The sequence below is a fragment of the Cebus imitator genome, unplaced genomic scaffold (assembly GCF_001604975.1).
Source record: "Cebus imitator isolate Cc_AM_T3 unplaced genomic scaffold, Cebus_imitator-1.0 Scaffold31, whole genome shotgun sequence".
Classification (NCBI taxonomy): domain Eukaryota; kingdom Metazoa; phylum Chordata; class Mammalia; order Primates; family Cebidae; genus Cebus; species Cebus imitator.
Window position 1 is genome coordinate 8,039,521 of NW_016107346.1, and position 24,173 is coordinate 8,063,693.

Here is a 24,173-nt window from a genome sequence, read left to right on the forward strand (position 1 = left end):
TTTTTTGTTTGTTTGTTGTTCATTTTACTTTTCAGCTTTTAAGTTCAGGGGTACATGTATTGGTTTGTTATGGAGGTGAAACCCTGTCATGGGTGTTTATTGTACAGAATATTTTGTTACTCAGGCCAATGCAGTTTTTTTAGCCTTAATTGTTTTCTTTCCCCATTGGATTACTTTGATGTATTTATTGAAAAATGACCATATATCTGTGGTCTATTTCTGTTCTCTATATTCTGCTTTATTAGTCTAATGTGTTGATACTTATACTAATGTCATACCATTTTGAATACTGTAGTAAGTCTCAAAGTCAGCTTGGTAAGTCCTCTAAATTTATTTCATGTTTCTATTTCTATTTATTTAATGTTTCCTTTTCTTCTGAAATTTCATCAGTTTGTCAGTGTGCTAATTCATTTATCAGGTGTATCCATTCTACTATTTACACCATGTTTTTTTTTAACTTCATCTACATTTCTCAAGACTGTCATTTGTGCCTTTTTCCATGTCTTTTTTCATATTGTCAATATCTAGTACTGTCTTTTATTTAGTTTTAAAAATTGTTTTCTAGAACCTCCAGAAAAAATTACTACTTTTTAAAAATTTTTTATTTGAGACGGATCGCACTGTTGCCCAGGCTGGAGTATAGTGGCACAATCACAGCTCACTGCAGTCTTGACCTGCTGCACGCAAGTGATTCTCTTGCCTCAGCCTCCCAAGTACCTGGGACCACAGATATGTGTCGCTTTGCCAGGCTAATTTTGTAGAGACAGTGTCCCTGTGTTGCCCAGGCTGGTCTTGATCTCCCAGCCTCAAGTGATCCTTCCACACTGGCCTCCCAAAGTGCTGGGATTACAGGCATAAGCCACCATGCCTGGCTTCTCCTTTATTTTAATGTTTTTTTGGGGCTAATTTTTTGGATACATTTTTTCTAATATACCTGCTTCTGCTTGATTTTGTAATCAGTGTGTTTTGTTTTGTTTTGTTTTTAAATGGCCTCCTCAAGTGTCTTAGGATTTTGGCCCTGAAACACATTTTTCCATGAAGGTATAAGTTATTGTGTAAAATGATGCTTTTGGGTGTAGAACAATGTCAGCCTCCTTGAGTTCATGGTGTTTGGAGATGGGAGAGACTCTGATGCCATAAAACCACTATCACTTTCTGCCTCATATATAGCTGCTTTGCCAGTTTTTCACCCTTTGCTCCCCTGAGTGAAGAGACACCAGGAGGCTCTTAGTCTATTCTTGTGTTACTATAAAGAAATACCTGAGTGTGGGTAACTTTAAAAGAAAAGAGATTTATTTTAGCTCACAGTTCTGCAGGCTGTACAGGAAGTGTGGTGCTGGCATTTGCTTTTGGTGAGGGTCTGAGGCAGCTTACTGTCTTGGTGGAAGGCAAAGAGGGAGCCAGTGCATCACATGACAAGGGCGGAGCAAGAGAAAAGGGGAGGTTCCAGACTTCTTTAAACAACCAGATTTCATGTGAACTAACTAGCAAAAACTCACTGATCACCCAGGGGAGAGTGTTAAACCCTTCATGAAAGACCTGCCCCATGATCCAATCATCTCCTCCCAGGCCCCTCTTCCAACATTGGGAATCGCATTTCAACATGAGATTTGGAGGGGACAAACATCCAAACCATGTCATTCCTTAGCAAACTTGGTTGCTTGTTGGAATCAAATGAGGAGCTTTAAAAAAAATAGTGATATTGATTCTCATCCCCAGAGATTTAACTTAATTGTTGTAATTTTGCAGCCTAGATCTAGTACTTTTTTTGTTTTACTGCTTTAAAATAATTTCGTAATTTGTAGGAAGTTGCAAAAATATACAGAGAAGTTGATGTATACCCTTCACTCACTTTCCCACAATGATTACATTTTATATAACCATAGTACAAGATCAAAGCCAGAAAGTTGACATTGGTACAATGTGTGTGCATAGTTCTGCATAGTTCTGTCATTTTATCACACGTGTAGTTTCATGTAACAACCACCACATTCAATACACAAAAAGTCTATTACCACAAGAATATCTCTCATGCTTCTCCTTTATAGTCACATCTCCTCTTCCCCCACCACAATCCCTGAATCTGTCACTAATCTGTTTTCCAACGCTGCAGTTTTGTAATTTCAAGAATGTTCTATAAATAGAATCATAGAGATATGATTTTTGAGATTGGCTTGAAAACTCAGAATAATGCCATTGAGATCCAGCCAAGTATGAAATTTTGCTACTTTTTTGATACTGTTAAGTAACATTTTATAGTATGAATGTACTATAATTTGTTCAGCTATTAACCTGGTGAAGGACGTTTTGATTGCTTCCAGGTTTTGGCTGTTGAAAATAAGGTAGACCATATGCATTTAATATAATTATTGGTAGGGCTCAATTCTCCATGTTATTTTTTGGGGGGTTTTTTGTTTGTTTATTTCTTTCCTCTGATTCTCATATCTCTGTTTTTGTTTTCCTGCCTTTTCATAGATTACTTGACATTTTTTAGAATCCCATTTTTTATATCTACAGTATTTTTGTAGTATTTTGAGTGTCTATAGATTTTTCAGTGGTTGCTCTGTGAATTGCCCTTACCATGATCCACTGGTGTCACATTTTATCGCTTTGAATAAAGTATAGAAATCTTGCCTCCTTTTAAGTCCTTTTATCCTCCCCCATTTATAATTGTCTTAATAGATACAGATTAATGCTTCTTTAGCCTGGGATTTCATCTTTTATTAGCTATTATTTTGTTGAATGTTTTCTTTACTCTTCCCTACTGGGATTTTGATTAGGTAAATATTGGACCTTCTTATTCTATCTTTTATGTCTGTTAACCTCTGTTTTGTATTTTTTCATTGTTTTATCTGTGCTCTCATATAAGACCTCTGATCTACTTTTTTTCTCCAGTTTACCAGTTATCTCTTTGGCAGTGTCAATCTGTGTTCTTAACTTGTTCACTGAGTTTTGTAATTTTTAAAATTTTGATATTAGTTTAATTTTGTGAAGTTCTATTTGTTTTTTTTTCCAAATTTGTTGGTTATTTTTTCTTTACATATACTATTACTTATTTTATGTCTTTGTATTTAAACATATGTATTTATTTTTTAAATCAATTTTTTTATTATACTTTAAATTCTGGGGGTACATGTGCAGAATGTAAAGGTTTGTTACTTAGGTATACACGTGCTATGGTGGCTTACTATACTCATCAACCTGTCATCTACATTAGATATTTCTCCTAATGCTATCTCTCCCCTAGTCCCCCCACCCGGCAATAGGCCCCAGTGTCTGATGTTCCCCTCCTTGTGTCTATGTGTTCTCATTGTTCAACTCCCACTTATGAGCGAGAACATGCGGTGTTTGGTTTTCTGTTCTTGTGTTAGTTTGCTGAGAATGATGGTTTCTAGCTTCATCCATGTCCCTGCAAAGGACATGAACTCATCCTTTTTTGTGGCTACATAGTATTCCATGGTGTATATGTGCCACATTTTCTTTATCCAGTCTGTCATTGATGGGCATTTGGGTTGGTTCCAAGTCTTTGTTATTGTGTACAGTGCTGCAATAAACATATGTGTGCATGTGTCTTTATAGTAGGATGATTTATACTCCTCTGGGTATATACCCAGTAATGGGATTGCTGGGTCAAATGGTATTTCTATTTCTAGATCCTTGAGGAATCACCACACTCTCTTCCACAGTGGTTGAATTTACACTCCCACCAACAGTGTAAAAGTGTTCCTGTTTCTCCACATCCTCTCTAGCATCTGTTATTTCCTGACTTTTTAATGATCGCCATTCTAACTGGCATGAGATGGTATCTTGGTGTGGTTTGGCTTTACTTTTTTTTTTTTTTTTTTTGAGTCTCATTTTGTCACCCAGGCTGGAATGCAGTGGTATGATCTTGGCTCACCAAAACTTCTGCCTCCCAGGTTGAAGTGATTCTCCTGCCTCAGCCTCCTGAGTAGGTGGGATAACAGACATGCACCACCACACCCAGCTAATTTTTATATTTTTAGTAGAGATGGGGTTTCACCATGTTGGTCAGGCTGGTCGTGAACTCCTGACCTTAGATGATCTGCCCGTCTTGGCCTCCCAAAGTGCCACCATGGTGGGATGAGCCACCATACCCAGCCTGATTTGCATTTCTGCAATGACCAGTGATGATGAGTTTTTTTTTTTCATGTTTGTTGGCTGCATGAATGTCTTCTTTTGAGAAGTGTCTGTTCATACCCTTTGCCCACTTTTTGATGGGGTTGTTTGTTTTTTTCTTGTAAATTAGTTTACATTCTTTGTAGATTCTGGCTGTTAGCCCTTTGTCAGATGGATAGATTGCTAAAATTTTCTTCCATTCTGTTGCCTGTTTGCTCTGATGATAGTTTCTTTTGCTGTAAACACATGTATTTCTAAGTTTCTATTTGATAGTGCTGTAGTCTGAAGTTCTTAGGGATCTAATTTAGTTTGTGTGTCTCTTGGCTCCCACTAAGGTTGGATCGTTTCTTATTGTGTTTTCAAATTTTGTATTATGAGATCATTTTCTGTAGGCTTTTGTCTGGGGTTTAGTTCTCTGCTTGGGTTGAGAGCATGCCTCTAGAGTTTTGCCAGGAGTTCCTGATTGTATGACCAATCGGGAATCACATTTTATTTTGATGTCTTAGATTGAGATTAAGACTCTCTGTTGTTACTATTTTCCTGAGCGTATCAAAAATTGACAAGGTGTTTTTCTCTAGTCTGACCTTCTCCCTAATGGTATATCTCTCCATATTTACTTGGGACACCTTAGTTCTATTCTTTGTGCTGTAGACATCTCTATGGCTTCATCTTATTGTCTGAATTAAATCATAAGACCTTAGGCTATTGAGACAGACAAACCCCAGCCATAGCTAACATAACAGTTCCTAAAATGATTGCTCTGATTTGGCCTTAGGGGACTTAGGGAAGGTACTATTGCCAAAATATAAGCTAATAGTAGCTTATATTGGAGTGATGGATTGAAGATCCCTTCTTATCCTTTATTTTTTAAACTTCCTGGTTTTTTAATGAAAATATTAAAACTGTATTAAAATATTAAGAGGAAATAAGTATATTAGTGTCCTTAAAAGTTTTTAGATTTAAACACACTACAAGATGACAAAACAAAAATTTCAGAATTAGTTTTATTATATTTGTAGACTTTTATATGAAAATACAGAAAAGGATCTTTCTGATACTCAACGACACCTTGCTAAGAAAAAATATGAGCTACAGCTTACCCAGGAGAAAATTATGTGCTTGGATGAAAAAATTGGTGAGTTTTTTTCTCCTAATATTACTTTTATTTTTTCTTAAATCTGTATTCTGAAGTTCTTATGAATGAAAAAGAATAGAAAAATGGATTTTTCTTTGACAGCAAAATTTTTTAGACAGCGCTGTAAGTACTTAGTGATAAGTTAAAATTTGTCAATGAAGTAGTAGCTAAACTAAGCAGCAACAGTTTGTAAACGTATGATGATAACTTTTAAATTTGAAATATTTTGTGTACTATTGTAGCTTGTCCATAGCTGCTATAATGAAATATAGTACCTATAACTTTTGTTGGAAAGTATACATGTTTGGCTATGTCTATGGTATTACTGGGGTTTATAGTGAAAGTTACTTTTTTAAAGTCTCCTCTTTATGTTTCTTATTAGGATTAGTATGAAAATATGGTCATAACTTAATCTTATAAGGTATGATTTTGGTCAGGGCTATAAAAGAACCTATTTTAAAGCAGAGGAAATATTGTTAACGCTTGCCATTATATAGTTCAAGAATGTTTGGTATAAACAACTAGGCAGGTGGTGATAGTATTTATCAAACCAGGAAATATTAAAACAAATATAAAAGCTAATATTGACGGAGAACTCTCATTTGGATATTTTAAGTCCAAATAAAGATCTAAGGTAAGCAGTTGAATATTTAAGTTTGTGTCTCAGAAGAGAAAGATACATATTTGGGACAAATCAGCATATAAATGATATTTTAAAACCATGAAATTACCTAGGGAAATGTAGAGAATGAGGAGAAGAGGATCCAGGACTGAGTAAGAAGAAGCCAAAGAAGTAGGAAGAAGATCCAGAAGTGAGTGTTATTTTGGAAGGCCAGAAAGCAAAGTGTTTTTTAAAGGGAGGGTATGATCAATTGTCAGACACTTGTGAGAAGTGAAATAAATGAGACTAAAAATATTATTGATTGGATTTGGCACGTTGGAAGGTTTTGTAACACCAAAAAAAGTTTGAATGGAGTGTTGGTTGTAGAAGATGGAGTGGATTGAGGCATAAATGGGAAGTGAAGTGCAGACAGAAAAGAAGTCTCTCAAGTTTGGCTATTTAAGGGTAGGAAGAAAATAGGGCAATAGTTTCAGTGGGCTGTTAGGTTGAATTTTTTTTAAGCTAGGAGATACTAGAGCTGTTTTAGAGATGTACTGATTGTTTGATTGCCAATGGGAGTGAACTCAGATATCAGGACACACAAAACATGTGGGTTGCCTTAAAGGCAATACTGCCTGCAAGAAGAGACATGGTGTATTCTCCAGTACTATATAGATCATGGCCTTGGCATATGAAAATATGGTATTACCTCCCTTAGCACTGCTCCTGGATGGCCCTCACAAGTATTAACCTTGTAGGGATTAACCAACAAGTCTAGTCTAACAGAGCTTTCCTTGTAGAGCTCTAGATCAGTGGTTCTCAAACTGTTATCTGTGTCAGAATCACCTTGAGAGCTAATAAAGATCATTAGAGCCAGCCTCCTTGAAGTATGCGAGGACCAGAGCTTTTGTGTCCCTATCAGTTTCTGTAGGTAAATCTAATACCTTAGAACCCCTACTCTAGATGAGTGGTTCTTACTCCTCATTATGCATTAGAATCACTGGGGAAAGAAGAGGTTTTTAAAACATAAATTGCTGTGCCTACCCCTAGAATTTCTGATTCAGTAGGTCTGGAGTGGAGGTCTAAGAATGTACATTTCCCAGGTGATGCTGATAGTGCTGGTTGAGAAACCACAATTTGAAAACTATTCTTATATACGAATTATTCAGGCCTTCAGTATTGAGATTGACCTGCAAGAGTCCTCACAAATTGAATCATACTTCCTGGGATGATTTTTTTCCTAGGAGTTTTTATAACACTACTTTAGAAATTTCAGAATATTAGAAGACATTTGATTTTAAAGATGACTTAATTGAATATTTTATTAAGATGTGTTACTTACCAACTTTAGGCTAGAGGGAGGGGAGGGGAAACTAGAGGGAAGAAGTGCCACAGATTGTTTCACTATTCCACTTATTTCACCCACTCTTCCCCTACCATACATATAAATCTATTTTGAGAGCAATATAGAGCTTTCCTTTTTACTATTCTGATTCAGTGGTAATGTGCTTTTGTGTTTATGCATCATTTAGAGTGTTGTGATTCATTGTAGTTTTTAATTAAAAAATTTTTTAAATTTGGGATATAGTACTCATTTTTAGTAATTAAATATAATATATATTAGAAGTAAGGAGACTTACTTCAAAAAGTATGATAATCTGCTTGAAATAGAAAAAAGATTTTATCTTGATCAAAATAACACTTTTATGATTACATATTTAGATAATTTTACAAGGCAAAATATTGCACAGCGAGAAGAAATCAGCATTCTTGGTGCAACCCTCAATGATCTGGCTAAAGAAAAGGAATGCCTGCAAGCATGTCTGGATAAAAAATCTGAGAATATTGCATCCCTTGGAGAGAGTTTGGCAATGAAAGTATGTTCTGAGAACTGTGGTTTATAAGAATGTTTAAATAAAATGATAAATATTAAACTATGGTTTAAAAGAACTAGAATATGAATAAAATATTCAGATTTTCTCAAATTCTTTTCTAGAGAGTTGAAAGTTCAAAATCTGACTTTGAAATATTTTAAGATAGTCTTAGGATGTATGTGTACAAATCCCATAGCTAATATTTTAAATTGATTTTTCTGTTATGAATTAGTAATTAAGATTAACTGACAAAAACTCATTCAAATATCAAAATATAAAGCATGATAATAAAGTAGTGAGACTAATTTCTTTTTAAAAGCATATTTTCAGGTAGTTACTTTGGGAGATAATATGCCCGTTTCATTAAAACTGCCTTTTGTAATTGTGTTTAGAACCAGGAACACATTTTTACATCATCCTCAGGCTTTGAGAATAGATCTTGTAGGGCTGGTGAATAAAGCTAGATGATAACCTCCATCCCACATTTTTTTTTGTTTTGTTTTAGAAAAAAGATGTTGCCAACAAGGTAGAGAGATATTGATATTATTTTCTAGCTTATAAATTGATTCTGAAAGCATTTCCTAAGCTGTTTTCACAAATATCTTAAGCAAAAGCAGCATCATTGGAATAAGGGCTTTTCCTGCTCTAAGGCAACTAATTTGTTAAGTTATGTCGCCACCCATCCATTCATTCTTTAAACAAACATTTGTTGACATGTACCAGGTGTTATGTTAGAAGCTGAGGTTGAGGCCGGGCGTGGCGGCTCATGCCTCTAATCCCAGCACTTTGGGAAGTGGGAGGATCACTTGAGCTCAGGAGTTCAAGACCAGTCTGAGCAATATAGTGAAACCCTGTCTCTACGAAAAATACAAAAATTAACTGAACATGGTGGCACACGCCAGTAGTCCAAGCTACTTGGGAGGCTGAGGCAGGAGTATTGTTTGAGCCTGGGAGGTGGAGGTTGCAGTGAGCCGAGATTGTGCCACCCTACTCCAGCCTGCATGACAGAGCAAGACTTTGTCTCCTCAAAAAAAAAAAAAAAGGGGGGGGGTGGTTGAATGATCTGCCTTCTCAAAGCCTCTAGTGTAATAAGGAGAGAGATAAAGATACTATTATGATAGAATGTATTAAGTTGGAGTTTGGCAAAAACACACCTGATTCACCCTGGGAATTGGGTTAAGGGAGGAGGAAGGTCTGGAAAACCTTCCATTAAGTGATGATGCCTGGACTGCCCTGAAAAATGACTAATCAGTAGTCAGGAGAATATTTAGGAGAAGAAGACAGTGAGAAAGGGTGATCCAGACAGGTTGAACAGCTTAAGTGAGAGTCCAGTGGCTTTCATGAGAGAATTTCATGAGACTTCCTGATAGTTTAGCATGCCCAGAGAACAGGTTGTAGAGAGATAGATGTAGGAGGGCAAAGAAAAGATGGGATAGGCAGACAGTCCTTTCTCTGCTGTGATGCTCATTGCATTCTCTCTCTCTATCTCTCTCTCTCTCTCTCTCTCTCTGTGTGTGTGTGTGTGTGTGTGTGTGTGTGTGTGTGTGTATTTTCCATCTCTTCATATATCTATATCTACATATATAGATGATAACATATATAGATATATGAAGAAATGGGATAGATAAGTAAAAAATCATGAAAGCACATGTGATGTTGAATGTGAGCTCTATCATTATGGATATAGAGGGTCACTGAAATATGATGATGAAATATTACAATTAGGTCTTTATAACAAATATTCTGGCATTTGTAAATTCATATAAAAGATGAATTATAGAGAAATTAGAATAGTGACAGGGACACTAGTTAAGAGAACAGTGTTGAGACCTATATTAGGATAGTAGGAGTATCAATGAGAGAAATAGATCTATTAAGGAAGTAAAATTGACAAGGTGGTGTTTCTGGCTTAAGAATCACATGGATAGTTCCTATGTATTAAGGAAGAAACAGAAACTAGAACAGGCTTAGAAAGGAAAGTTATTGACTGAGTGCCATGGCTCACACCTGTAATCTCAGCACTTTGGGAGGCCAACGTGGGTGGATCATGAGGTCAAGAGACCAAGACCATCCTGGCCAACATGGTGAAACCCTGTCTCTACTAAAAATACAAAAATTATCCGGGCGTGGTAGTGCACTCCTGTAGCCCCAACTACTAGGGAGTCTGAGGCAGGAGAATTGCTTGAACCTGGGAGGTGGAGGTTGCAGTGAGCCACGATTGGGTCACTGCACTCCAGTGTGGTGACAGAGCAAGACTCTGTCTCAAAAAAAAAAAAAAAAAAAGGAAAGTTACTGGCAAGTTTGAATTGTCTTTGGGATATGTAGATGAAATATTCAAAGGCTCTTGGATTTTTAGGTTTGGAGGAAAATTGCATTAAAGTTAATAGATGATTTGGGAATCACGAACATAACAGGTCATCAAAGGGTGTGAGATAGTAAATACTTGTGGAAAATGCTGGCTCGTTATTTTTGAAATTTTAGGGTTTTTTAGGTGGAATTTTGCTTCTCATTATGTTTAAAACATTTTCAAAACACTAACATTTAGAAAAAAATTCTTCACATCTTTCAAAATCTCCTTTTCTTGTGCTGTATCTAATATTTCACATTTTTTCCATTCTGCTAACTCTACCAGTGTTTTCTTTCCTTCACAAGGAATACTGAGTTACAAGTCTACTTCAAAATCAAGAACTTTGTATAAGATTTTATGAAAGTAAGCACATCATCCTCTGTACGGAAAGTAACTTGTAAGGCAGTGTTAGGCAATCAAAAGAGGAAATGTTTTCTACCGTGATATTTCAGAGCTAAACTAACAACGGTCACTCATTGAAAACTGTTTATATGGAGATTACAGAAATAAATTAGTGTGGAAAAGTCTACATTATAGTTAATAAAGTGATTTTTTTTCTGGTATTCACGGTTTAAAAAATGTTTTACTACTCACTACCAATTAAAATTAGAAAACTCAAGAGCAAATTCATAGATTTTTGGGTAAGAAAAGCCAGAATTATTTGAATAAAGTTATAGTTTGTTTATTTTTTCTAAATATACTTAGCACCATCCTGTCCAGACTGAATTTTGACAGTTAACGTGAATCTACATCCCTAGTTGGACAACATATGAGGTTAAACAAGGAATATTAATTATTATTTTAAAAATTGCTAAACATTGAAGTCATACAGGGAATATATCTTAGAACATACTGAGGTTGTACAAGGAATGATGGCACATTTGAGAAATGGTGGTATAGGGTCATATTAAGAGAAAAATAGAAGATATATTATTGGATTCAATCCAGAAATTTTGTTGCTTTGGATACTTTACGATGTTTCTAGTGAATCTTGAAGATGCACTTCTGTTGATAAAAGGAAGCCCTTTTTAGGCTTATGAAACATATTTTAAGATTAATTGAGTGAGGAACTTTCAAAAGCACTAGTTCAACTAGTTTTTCAGAATTTATTAGAAATGTATTAAATCATATTTCAGAAACATGTAAACCTTCCATTTTAAGCAATATTTTGTCTTTTAGTTCTTCCTTTGTTGGCCTGTCCTTCTTGAAGAGGTTTAACTTTTTTTTTTTTTTAACGGATATTTTAACAACACACCAATACTGCCAGTTGTGGAATTTGTACCATTCTATGAAAAAGCAAAATGGGAAACTGTAACTAAAAATACCCCAGAGAAGAGCACATGAATAAAGGAAGATAGCATGCACACACACAAGTGTGTGCAAAACTAACACTAAAGAGAGGAACAGAGTTGGTTGGAAAATATAGGTTTGAATTTTAAAAAATCTTTTTACTTGGTTACTTAAGATTTGAAAATTCAGAGGGCAAGGTGAAATCCAGTTATTACTTAGTGAAATAATTTTCTTACTTTTTTAGGGATAATGTTAGCTCTAAGTATCTGTTTATAGTTGGACTAGTTCAGGCTCAATGGCAGTTTTAAAAAGAGGTGTAAGAATGGTATTAGGGCTTTAAGGTATTCAAACCCATTTCTGCCTTGACTGACTCCACTAATTCTACTCCCTCACCTTGGCTTTAAAAAAGGAGAATATAGTTTATTTTTCTTATCTTTTCTCTAGGCCTAATACTTACCTCCTTATTAGCTCATACCTAAATATCAGTAGTATACTTTTAAAAATAATTGGATTGGAACAGCTTTTTGAAGAGACTGTTACTGGCTAATATAAATAATATACTTAATCAAAATTATTCTTAAAAACTAAATTTAGTTATACATGATTGGCTTCTCTGGGTTTTATAACATAAAGAATGTGAGCAAGCAAACCAGTTCTAATCCCAGCATAGAATACCAGTACTCCAATGCCAAACCATTAGTTTGCCTCCAAAAACAGGTGGTTATGGGGTTCTTGTGTTGCTAGGTGACTGCACAAAATATCTTTTAACAAAGAATTTGATTACTGATCTCATATAATTACACCTAAGTATAGCCTTTACTTTAATGAACATAATCTATTTTTACCCAGTGCAAATATTCGCATTGATATACTAGGCTTTAAAGTGTGGAAAAGAACAGGGCATACATATTTAAAACAAAATGGAAACCTAAAGGGAAGGGGAAATTATTTTTTTGTTCATTCAGTTTTAACAGAAATAACAGCTTAAGATAATTTTTTATTCAATACTTATATTACTTTTCAAGGAAAAGACCATTTCAGGCATGAAGAATATCATTGCTGAGATGGAACAGGCATCAAGGTAAATCAGTCATTCAACAAATATTTGAGCACTTACACGGGGGCCAAGTACCATGTTGGGTCCAAAGATAATAAGAAACAAGGGGCTTAGTGATACATGTAAGGTGCTAACTCTCTCGTCAAAGCGGGGGCCTAAGTCTGTCTAGGGAACTAAAAGAGGGGATGGTGTTTGCCAAGTAAAATAAGGGGAAGGGAAGGGCATTCAAAGTAGAAAGAATAGCAAAGAACCACAGATCATGTTCACAAGCATCTTGATCTACAAGTAGGTGAGTGTTGTTGAAACCTAGACAGTGAGGGGAGAAGTGAAGGGAGGAGGCTAAATAGGCAGGCAGAGGCTTGTGTTATAGACAAATGAGTATTGGTTATATCCTTTGGGCATTAAGAAATCATTTAAGAATTCTGAGGAGATTTTTGTGTCAGAAGGATAACCAAGCAGAAGAGTTGATGATAAATTTGGGGTTTAAGAGTTGTGGGATAGAAGGAGTGAGGTGCTTTTATGTGAAGGAAAGACACTAGGAAAATGCCAAGTTTCTGGCCAGGGACAAATACTGAACATGTAGAAAGTATGAGGAGAAAAGGTGATTTTACCTCTGAATTTGAAGAACCTTTGGGACCTTATTGTAGACATGTCTAGTAAGCAGTGAAATATGCCTGGGGTGTAATAGGAGCTAAGGCTGCAGATAATTATTTTGGAGTCATTGGGTATAGACGGGGTTGGGAACCGTGGCTATGAATATTGTTTATCTAAGACAAGGGCTAGAGGGAGAAGAATTGGGAGCCTAGGGCTTGAGCCCTGGAAACCATTAATTTTTAATCGTACAGAGGAAGAGGAATCTGTAAAGGAGACTAAACCCTAACAAAAAGAGGTAGGATGAAAGCTTTCCTAATACTTGATGTCAGAAGTTTTGAAATACTTGGCAGATCATTGACTATAATGTATATTTGTATCCTTTTCATAGTGAAATAATGGCAACATAGAGTAACTCTAATGCACTGTCTTTCCAGTATTTATTCCTATAAATTCAAATGTGTTTAAAATCTCTCCAAATGTTTTCATACTAACTGTCCATCTTATGTCTTGTGATAATTGGTTGCTCTGTTTCAGTAAAATGTCTTTCCTTATGTACTCTTTGATTTGTGAAATAGACAGTCTACTGAGGCCCTAATTATGTGTGAACAAGACATTTCCAGAATGCGTCGGCAATTGGATGAGACAAATGATGAACTGGCCCAGATCGCCAGGGAAAGAGATATCTTGGCTCATGACAATGACAATCTCCAAGAACAGTTTGCTAAAGCTAAACAAGAAAACCAGGTACACTTGTTCCTAGAATCATTTTCTCCAAGGAAAAAAATATGAATTTCTTCTGAGGAATAGCCCTCATTTCATTTTATAGAAGAGCTCAGACACTGGAACTAGCCTTTTTTTTTTTTTTTTAATATAACAAAATAGGCCACATAATTTTTAAATGGAATTCTTAGGCATAAAGGATTAAATATTAAAGAAAAGAGAGAAAAGGGCTATCTTTGTATTAAACCTTAGTGCTTCTTTACTAAAGGATAAATATTTGAATAAATCAACAAACGAGAATAAAAAGCTTGATAAACCTTAAAAGAATAGTTTTTTTTCAATGGACTACATATTATTCTGTTTTAAGTATGACTGTATGGACTGTGCCTTGTGTTTTGGTCCTCATTAGCACTGTGATTGTTTTTAGGAAAATTCCTCTTATAATTACTCTTTCTCCCTAAGGCAATATATTTAAATCTAACCCACAGTTCTCATTTCTAATATTTATTTTAACTTGAACATTTAAAAATTCTATTTGGAAAATTCCTTCCCTTCTCAAAATTTTTTAGTCCAAATGGTTTTCCCCACTTTGATATCACTTACAGTGTGTTTAGTTTGCATCATGAAAGTCTATATTCTTTAACTGTTAAAGATTATTAATTTACTTAAACAGCTATAAAGATGTAATGTTTGTTAATCATAAAAAATTATCTGGGATGTTAAAGTACTTTGTTTAAAAGTTAATTAATAATGGAATCCTGGAATAGAAAAAGGACATTATGTAAAAATGAAGGAAATTTGAATAAAGTGTGGACTTTAGATAATAATGTATCACTATTGGTTTATTAATTGTGATATATGTGCCATACTAATGTAAAATGTTAATAATAGAAGTGCTCTTTGTACTTCGTTTACAACTTTTCTGTAAATCTAAAACTATTCTGAAATAAAGCTTATTTAAAAAATTAATGAATAGCAATAAAAAACAAAAGATGAGAATTTATAAGGTCTGCATTTGTGTACTGTTTACAGCTAGAGCATATGGGCTAAAGGTGGATATATCTTACTTATGAAGACCTAGAAATTTAGTTTCTGTTTTAGAAATAGAAGCTTATTTTAGAAAGTCTTTTTTTGTAAACAAAAAGTTAAGAAAGTTTTAAAAAGCCCCCAAGTTTTTAACACCCAGTTTGTCACTGTTACATTTGACATGGTTTTTTTATTGCTATTCAGTGCACTTAAAATTTTTAACACGATTTTTATACACACTTTCTAATGTAGTAGGATAAAATCACATATCACTTTATATGATGCTTTTTTCTATGTGAAGTGGCAGTAGAGTTGAATAAGATTCACCTAGGCTGAATCTCGCTGTCTGCTGTGTGATCATGTAAACCAACCTCTGAATCTCAGTGTAACATCTGTAAAAATGGATAGTAAATGAGACCATACATGGAAAACACTTACATACTGTCCAATATATCACTCCATAAATATTTTATAGCTATTATTAGCTTACTGTAATATTGTAAGCACTTTCCTGCCTTGTTCAAACTTTGTAATCATTTTTTTTTTTTACAAACAGAAGAAAACTGTTGTCATAACAGTTTACATATGTTCAAGAGTAGTTTTTTTCCTTCGTTATGGTCATAGACCCAAGGTAGAAGAGAGGTCTCTCTCTGTGGACCATAGGTTAAGAACTAGTATTGCAGAAGACTAGAAGGTGGAAACTTTAAAAAATTTTATCCTTGATACCACAATTTTTAACAAAATTGGGATAATGAGGTATTTTTGTGTTTTAGCATGATTTTTTCACTTAGGTGAACATTTTCCTGTATTATTAAAAACCATTCCAAATGTTTCTCATAAATAATGTAATATTTCATTATGCAGTTATGCCACTATGTAGATATACTGTTATTTAGTGCATGATTCACTTAATGGGAATAAATATTGTCAGTGTAGCAAAAATGCCTTAATGACAGTATCTCATTAAATTTTATTAGATTTCATTTCAGACTGAATCATAGCATATGAGGTTTCTTTTTAATTATTATTTTTTTTGTAGAGATGGGTTCCCACTATGTTGCTCAGGCTGGTCTCAAATTCTTAGGCTCAAGTGATCATCCCAAAGTGCCAGGTGGCCAGGAATGAGCCACCACACCCAGCTGAGGTTTCTAATTTAAATTTAAAAAAAAAAAAGTAAATGGACATTTTCAAATATATTGAATCCCTATGTGCCATCTCTCACCCTCAACAATAGTTAACATTTTTGTCTTTCTTCTTTTTATGAGCATTTAAAAATTGTCTCTTGATACAACAGATACATGATCACAGATTTGCTCTCTGCAAATCTACATTTACTCCAACAGTACATGGAAGCGCCCATTCTTTGCCATAGCTGAATAGCTTTAAATCTTTATGAATTTGATACACAGAATAGTAATTCATTGTTTTAAGTAGCATATCTTTGATTGCTAGTTTAGTTTTTTTCAGGTCTTACCTACTTATGCCTCCTTTTTTGAATTGCCTGTTTGGGTCATTTGCCCACTTGCTGTTGGGCTCATGTGTTTTCTGTTTTTATATGAGTTTACATATTAGGTATGTTAATTTTATTTGTTCCAAGTATTTAAAAATTTATGGTATTTTTGAGATATAGAATTTTTTTCATAGTTAAATATACCTATCTTTTTTTCATAGGCACTGTCCAAAAAATTGAATGACACTCATAATGAACTTAATGACATAAAACAGAAGGTTCAAGATACTAATTTAGAGGTTAACAAGCTGAAGAATATATTAAAGTCTGAAGTATGTATTTTTTTTCTTTTTGCTCATGATACAGTTTTTACTAGAGTTTAGAATTGAGTATACTCAGAGGGACAGGTGAATCAGATTCTTCTTTAATACATAGTATAGTTTAGTTGTGACAATCGTGGATTAACTACATATTTAGAATGTTCCAAAAGATGCCTTAAGAATACACCCTTCTTGTTGCCACTCTAGACAAGCAGAATCTTCCTGACTGAATGATAGACAAAGGGCCAGAATCAACTTGACCTCACTTATAATTAATTGAAAGTGGTGGGGTTTTCCATTACAAACCTCTGACAAAAGAGGTTCCACCTTATTATGTATCAGATCCGAATTGATTACCCTGTTATGGGGCCATCTATTTTTTAGGACCACAGGACAGATGGTTCTCCTCACACTTCTCTGTTAGCAGTCATTTGACCAGACACTTGTATGTGAGATCAGATGACTCCAAATAAATGTGGCGCACGTGTGTCAACTCAGGAATAAACAAGCAGCTTGACTGAGGATTTTAGATAACGTCTATTAGGTAAAATATTTCTGACATTGAAGGAGGATGCATTAATGGTTTGAGTGGTATGTAGGTAACACCATACCTATTATAATAATCAATCCACCTATGCTATTTTATTTATCATCTTATATCAGTCCACAAATATATCTTGAACATTTATTTATCGTATGCATAGCACTCTTAAGGATTTTGACACAGAAGAGATTCTAAGGATTCCTAAATTGCAAACCTTGCTTTTAGGCAGCAAGCAGCCTGTGTAGGAAAAGCATGTGGTTTCCTACACTTCTTGATTTTAAGGTTCCAGCAATGTAATACCATAAATGAACAGAAGGCTTTTTATTTATGCAGGCTACTCAACCTCTCTGATTCTTCCCATCTGTAATTGGGAACAACACCCAAGTAAGTGAGATAATTTAAAACACCTAGCACAGTGAGCCATCTGAATCTATTCTGGAATAGGGCAGAAATAAATAAATGAATATCTAGAGCAACATTTTTTTTTTTGAGACAGGCTTACTGTGTTGCCAGGTTGGAGTGCAGTGGTACAATCTCATCTCACTGCAACCTTTGCCTCCCAGGTTCAAGGTTCAAGTGGTTCTCCTGTCTCCTGAGCAGCTGGGATTACAGGTGCATGCCACCATGCCTGGCTAACTTTTGTATTGTTAGTAGAGACTGGGGTTTCACCATGTTGCCCAGGCTGATCTCAAACACCTGACCTCAAGTGATCTGCCTGCCTTGGCCTCCAAAAGTGCTAGGATTACAGGCGTGAGCCACCGTACCCAGCCCAGAGCAACATTTAACATAGTAAGCTTTTAGCCAGTGTTACACACTTTCCTTTATTTCCCTAGTCTGTTAGTCACATTACCTGAAATTCCGCCTTTAGCGATTAAAACTTTTAGATTCTAGAATTATATTTTCAGACATCACCCATCATGCTTCTTAGGCTCAAGTGATCCTCTCACCCTGGCCTTCCAAAGTGCTGGGGATTTTAGCATCCTAGTATGAGTTTGTTTATGAGATTGCATAACACTGGATGAATGCAGGCCCTGAGAGAATGCACCACGGATCCATTTTAATAGGGATAGACCATCAAGAAGTGTGGAGTACTTCATTCATTCACGTATTCATGCAGTGTGCTAGGTGCTGGAGTGCCAAAGATGAAAAACAGAGAGGAAACAGAATGGCTCCCAGGCAGTGGGAACAACATGAGCAGAGGTGTAGAGGAAAAAATAGGCCCCGTAGGTAGAGTAGAGTGTACAAGTAGATGACAGAGGTGAGAAGGGCTTTCTTTGAACCCTATTTTCAGAAGCTTTTGTTAGAACTAAAGCATGGAAGTTATTTAAGGATTGCCTTTTAGGAAGTTTATTTTGGAGATGTCAAGAATAAGCCAGAAGGGTAACAGAATCAGAAGTGGAGATAGCAGCTAGAAGAGGTTGTAACCATAATTTAGAAAAGAAATGCAAAGGATTCCAGCTGAGGCCTATGGAGTGTTGCAGTGAGCCTGTGGGTGGCCAGAGGGAGCTGTGGAGGCACCCTACAGAAGGGGAGGCACCTTACAGAAGTGAAGAGATCCCAAAAGCAGGAAATAGAGAATACCAAAGAACAGTTTCACTTTCTTTATGGTGTTGCCTCTCAGGCTCAACACTGCTCTGGCCTCTATGGGAGGATATGAAAAGTGGTAAAATAGGTTTCCGTTTGCCAAGAAGGAGGGAGCACTGGGTGGTTGGAGTACAGGAGAGACATTCTAAGGAATCCTTTTTCACTTTGAACAGTGTACTCCCTGGTCACAAAACTAAATTTAACATAAAAAGGGGAGGCTTTACATCCACACCTAACACCACAAAGCCATAAGACAGTTTTAATTGAATGACATGGACAGTAAGTACCACAAAAAGTTAAAGAGGGTAAAGATCGATGAGAGTAAAATTCAATTTAAGTATATTGTACAAGTACCTTCCAAGTACATACTCTGTACACGACTATTATTTTTAGTACAATCATGGAAAACACATATCAGGTTCCTACTGACACATTTGGAGTATCTGAATCTTGAACGATAGTTTGGTATATCGTTGACTAACACAGACTTGACAAAGATCTTTCACATTAGAGGCCACAAGGTGGCAATATTAGCTGAATTATTGTAATCGTAATGGAGAGACGGTTTGTCTGATTTGAAGGAGCATTGGTGAGACATTATTCATTACAATTTGGTCATGTTATTTAGCTCAGGATTTCTGCTAGGGAAGTGCACTATTTATTAACAGGAGAGAAAGAGATCTAGTACCTTTTAAAAAATTAATTACCAAAATTCCAGCTAATTTTTTAGAATTAATTTACCAAACCATAATAAAATGTTTTTTTAAAAATAGTCTAATAATGATTACTCAGTATATTATATTGTTTGTGGAGCTGAATTTTTTCCCCTCCTTATTTCCTTACTAGAAATTAGACCCTACTTCAGTTAATCTGCTCATGATAGAATTTTGAAAGTTTAAAATATCTGGTTCTTACTTATTTAGTATATTTAGGGTAAACTGATACTTTAGATACTTTATAAACTGATACTTTAGTATATTTAGTATAAACTGGCACTTTAGTATAAACTGATACATTTAGTATAAACTTATTTAGTATAAACTGAGTTTATACATGAATGCATATTTGTGACTAGTGTTTATTGGCATAGGTTTGATAGTTTACTTCTGAGCAATTTCAGGAAAGTTACTAGACTGACAGGGAAAGTTACTAGACTAGCAGGTAAAAGATAATCATAGAACAGTTCATGATCAAGATAATTAAGGCTGCGGCTATGAATAAAAGGCAGAAACCAGACAAGAAATTATCAGAAGTTGACACTTAAAATATGCAAGTACTCAGAAGCTCTATAGCCAGCACAATGCAGTAAATTGGTCAGGAAGAAGGGAATACACCATTACAAAAGGTCAGAGGTTCAGAAGCCAGCCCAGCAAGTAGTCAATAAGCAGACATATGGGAAAAGCAGGCTGTGGAGGACTTTGAACAAAATGAAATATAAAAACAAATTCATTCAGGTCTTGAAGAAAAGAGAAATTTACTTAAATTTACTGTTTACTAGTGTTCACTGAGTGTTACTCAGGAGCCAGGGCAGATCCTGATTGCTCTGTCTTTGTTACTTACAGGATGACCTGTTTTCTAAACTAAGATTATAGATACATTTCCTCAGGGTTCTATTATAAATGCTTCTCATGGCAAGTGAAATCCCAATGACCTGGAAAATAATGTTTAATTTTTATCATATGTAGACCATTTTAAACGTTTTAAAATAATAGCTTAAGTTTGCTTTTCAGGAATCTGAGAACCGGCAAATGATGGAACAACTTCGAAAAGCCAATGAAGATGCTGAAAACTGGGAAAGTAAAGCCCGTCAATCAGAGGCAGATAACAATACCCTAAAATTGGAACTTATCACTGCTGAGGCAGAGGGTAACAGATTAAAAGAAAAAGTAGATTCCCTCAACAGAGAGGTTGAGCAAGTAAGTTTGGGAAAATATGCTTATAATACATTCTGCATCATATTTAAAAGAGTTTTTTTGGCCTTCCATCAATTAAATTAAATATACGAACAAACACTTATTTAAATACACTGAATTGTAGCATACTAACCATTCTCCTTATACTTTGATTCTTCTATAATTTCTTATCTATTCTACATCCAGAACAATCCTTAGCGTTTGTTAAAATTAGAAACTATTTCAAAGGTACCAAAAAAAGTGGTTAAAAAAAAAAAAAAGGTAACAAAACAGATAAACATATCCCCACCCTCCACATGTAAGGATACTAACATTTTGCCATATTGGCTTCAAATGTCTCCTTGTTTAAAGAAATAAAATATTACAGATACAACTTCTCTTATCCTTTTCCCTCCTACTTCCCTAATTGCTGGTGTGCATAACTTTCCTGTCAGTGTATCTAACTCCTTTGCATGTGTTTAATAGTTTTTTTACAATCCCATTACCCACAAATAACGTATAATGTTGTTTTGTATGTTTTGGTTTTTGTTTAGGTGATAACAAACATGCTTGGAGATATTCATTTGCAACTTTCCCTCTTTGCTCAATATTATAATTTTGACACATCTATTTTGATATGTATAATGTACTGCTTTACTCAAACAGTTGCTTACATACATTGTATATATATTTCCTTGTTTAAATTCATTCCCATATTGAAGGAAATTTAAATTTTTTTTCACTTTTTTCTGTGATAAAACATTGCAACAAACCTTTAACATTTCTCCTTAACTATGTGTTTCCCTAGGTTTATGCCTGGACATTAATTTTAAAAAGCTATATGTCTGGAATAGATCCAAGATATGTGCAATTTCAACTCTTCTAAGTATTGTCAAATTGCTCTCTAAAGTGTCATTCTCCCATTAGAAGTCATGAGTTATTTTCTCACACAGGAATCAATATTTGCTATTGTCAGACAATTATTTCCATGCTTTTTTCTTGTGCTTCCTTGATTACAAGTGAAATTGAGGATCTTTTAATGTTTCTTAGCCATGTAGGATTCTTCCTTTATCAATGTTTTCTTGAATTTCTCTTGAATGAAAGTTTTGTAAACTTTGCCCATTTTTCAATTGGGTAGCTTATCTTTTTCATATCGATTTTTAAAGGTATTCTCTATATATTCTTGATAATAATCCTTTTAAAGATATTACAATTATCTTGTTCTTGGCTGTGGCTTGTTTTTTCACTTTCCTTGCAATATAAACAGACATGTTAAATTCTGATGTACTCAGAATTATTATCAATCTTTTCCTATATAGTTTGTACTTTTATGTCTTCTCTAAGAAATCCTTTACAATCCCAAGGGCAGAGAGATATTTTCCTATATTTTCATTTAAAAGTTCTTCTAAATGTTTGAAAGTATGTGAAATCTTGCCCTTTACATTTAGGACTTTAACCTACTTTAGATTGATTTTGTGTAATTTGAAGTAGACATATGATTTTTATTTTTGTGAATAGATATCCATCATCCTTTCTTCTCTGAAGTATAAGTTAAGCCTACTTTGTCATAGAAATAAGTTCCCATACATTCTATTCCATTGGTCTATACACTTGCCGGTAATACACTCTTATAGCTACTATAATTTTATGTTGAGTCTTTATATCTAGGAGAATTAATGTTCCCTCAAATTGTTTTGACTGTACTTAGTCCTTATTAAACTATCTCAAATAAATTTTTGAATAAATGTATCACATTTCATGATTTTATGTCTTTTTTCTTTTTTATGCATTTAAGACTGGAAATTTCTATTTTTTTGGATGCAGCCACAAGTTTTGAGGTAATACTTTCATTTCCATTCAGCTTTTAATATCATCTAGTTTCATTATGATTTATTTTTAATTACTAAAGTTTTTTGTTTGTTTGAGACACAGTCTCACTCTGTTCCCAGGCTAGAGTACGGTGGTACAATTATAGCTCACCACAGCCTCCAGTTCCTGGGCACAAGTGATCCACCTGTCTCAACCTCCAAGTGACTAACACTACAAGTGTAAGCCACCACACCCAGCTAACTTTTAATTTTTTTTTTTTAGAGGTGGGGTTCGTCATGTGGTTCAGGCTGGTCTTGAACTCCTGGCCTCAAGTAATCCTCCCACCTCAACCTCTCAAAGTGCTGGGATTAGAGGCATAAGCCACCACGCTTGGCTTGAAGTTTTAAGAAACTTTCCAATGTACAGGGAACTTGAGGTTATTAGTCTATTTGTACTTTGTTGTGTCTCTTATTGTCTAATATTTCTAACATTGTGATCAGATAAAATGGCTTGTGACATTAATTCTTTGCTATCTGCTAAGAATTGCTTAGTAGCAGAGTATGTAATCAATATTTGATAATATCCTACATGAGCTTGAAAAGCGTCTATGCTCACTTCTTGGTGGAAGCATATATATGTGTTATATAGTATATATATTTACATATTAGGTTATGCTTTTTAATAGTGTCAGTCAAGTCTTATAAATCCCTACTAAATTTGTATTCTTGATCTCTTATTGTTGAAAGACATGTTAAGATCTTCCTCTGTAACTGTGGATTTGTTTATTTTCCTCTGAATGATTTTCTCACAGTTCTGGAGACTGGAAGTCTAAGATCGCAGTGCCAGAAGGTATGGTTTCTTCTGGGGCCTGTGTTCTTGGTCTGCAAACATCTGCCTTCTTGCTCCATCCTCACATGGTTTTTCTTCTGTGCATGCACATTCCTGGTGCTTCTCCCTATTCTTATAAGGACACCAGTCGTTTTGGATTAGGACCCTACCCTTATAACTCCATTTAACCCTTATTATCTCTTTAAAGGTCCTGCCTCCAAATACAGCCACACTGGGAGGTTAGGGTTCAACATGTGAATTTGGAGGGGACACAGTTTAGTCTATAACAGGTTGTTTCTAGTTGTTGGCCATTAGGATTATAATTTTTGTGAACATTGTGTTCAAGTCTTTGTGTGCATGTAAGTTTTCATTTTTCTTGGATAAATAACTAGGAGTGGAATTGCTGGATTATATGGTAAGTATGTTTAACTTTGTAAAAACCTGACAAATGGAATAAATAATATCTAGTATTTGATAGTACAACAGGGTGACTATAGTCAACAGTAATTTATTGTACATTTAAAAATAACCAAAAGAGTATAATTGTATTGTCTGTAACACAAACAAAAAATGCTAAAGGCGATGGAGATAAACAAAAAAACAAAATGGTTGTATCACTTTACACTCCCTCTTATACTGGGTGATAGTTGTAGTTGCTCTAAATCTTCTTTTCCCACACTTTGTGTTGTTATTAAATGAGTAAGTTTATCTCACATTAGTATTTTAGTTTACCTTTCCCTCATGACCAACAATGTTGAACACTTTTTCATTTGCTTATTGGTCATTAATCTGTCTTCTTTTGTGAAGTATCTGTTCAAATCTGTTGTCATCTTTTTATTGGCATGTTTATCTTCTTGTTATTAAGTTGTAGACAATTTTCGAACACTTTGGATTTTGGATACTTTCTCCCAGTCATTATCTTACCTTTCAGTTTTCTTTTTTCTTTCTTTCTTTTTTTTTTTTTT

At 34.8% G+C, this 24,173-nt stretch overlaps 1 protein-coding gene across 13 annotated transcripts in view; it reads left to right on the forward strand.

Moving 5' to 3' along the window:
• The window catches only part of TSGA10 (testis specific 10), a 147,209-nt gene that overhangs the window by 49,740 nt on the left and 73,296 nt on the right, over positions 1 to 24,173 (forward strand). For all 13 annotated transcript variants that reach the window (XM_037736925.1, XM_017524028.2, XM_017524029.2 and 10 more), the window contains 6 exons: positions 5,157 to 5,272; positions 7,596 to 7,750; positions 12,410 to 12,465; positions 13,611 to 13,779; positions 16,453 to 16,563; positions 20,410 to 20,595. In XM_037736925.1, the coding sequence (XP_037592853.1) occupies positions 5,157 to 5,272; positions 7,596 to 7,750; positions 12,410 to 12,465; positions 13,611 to 13,779; positions 16,453 to 16,563; positions 20,410 to 20,595 (793 nt within the window). The remainder of the gene's footprint in view (positions 1 to 5,156; positions 5,273 to 7,595; positions 7,751 to 12,409; positions 12,466 to 13,610; positions 13,780 to 16,452; positions 16,564 to 20,409; positions 20,596 to 24,173) is intronic.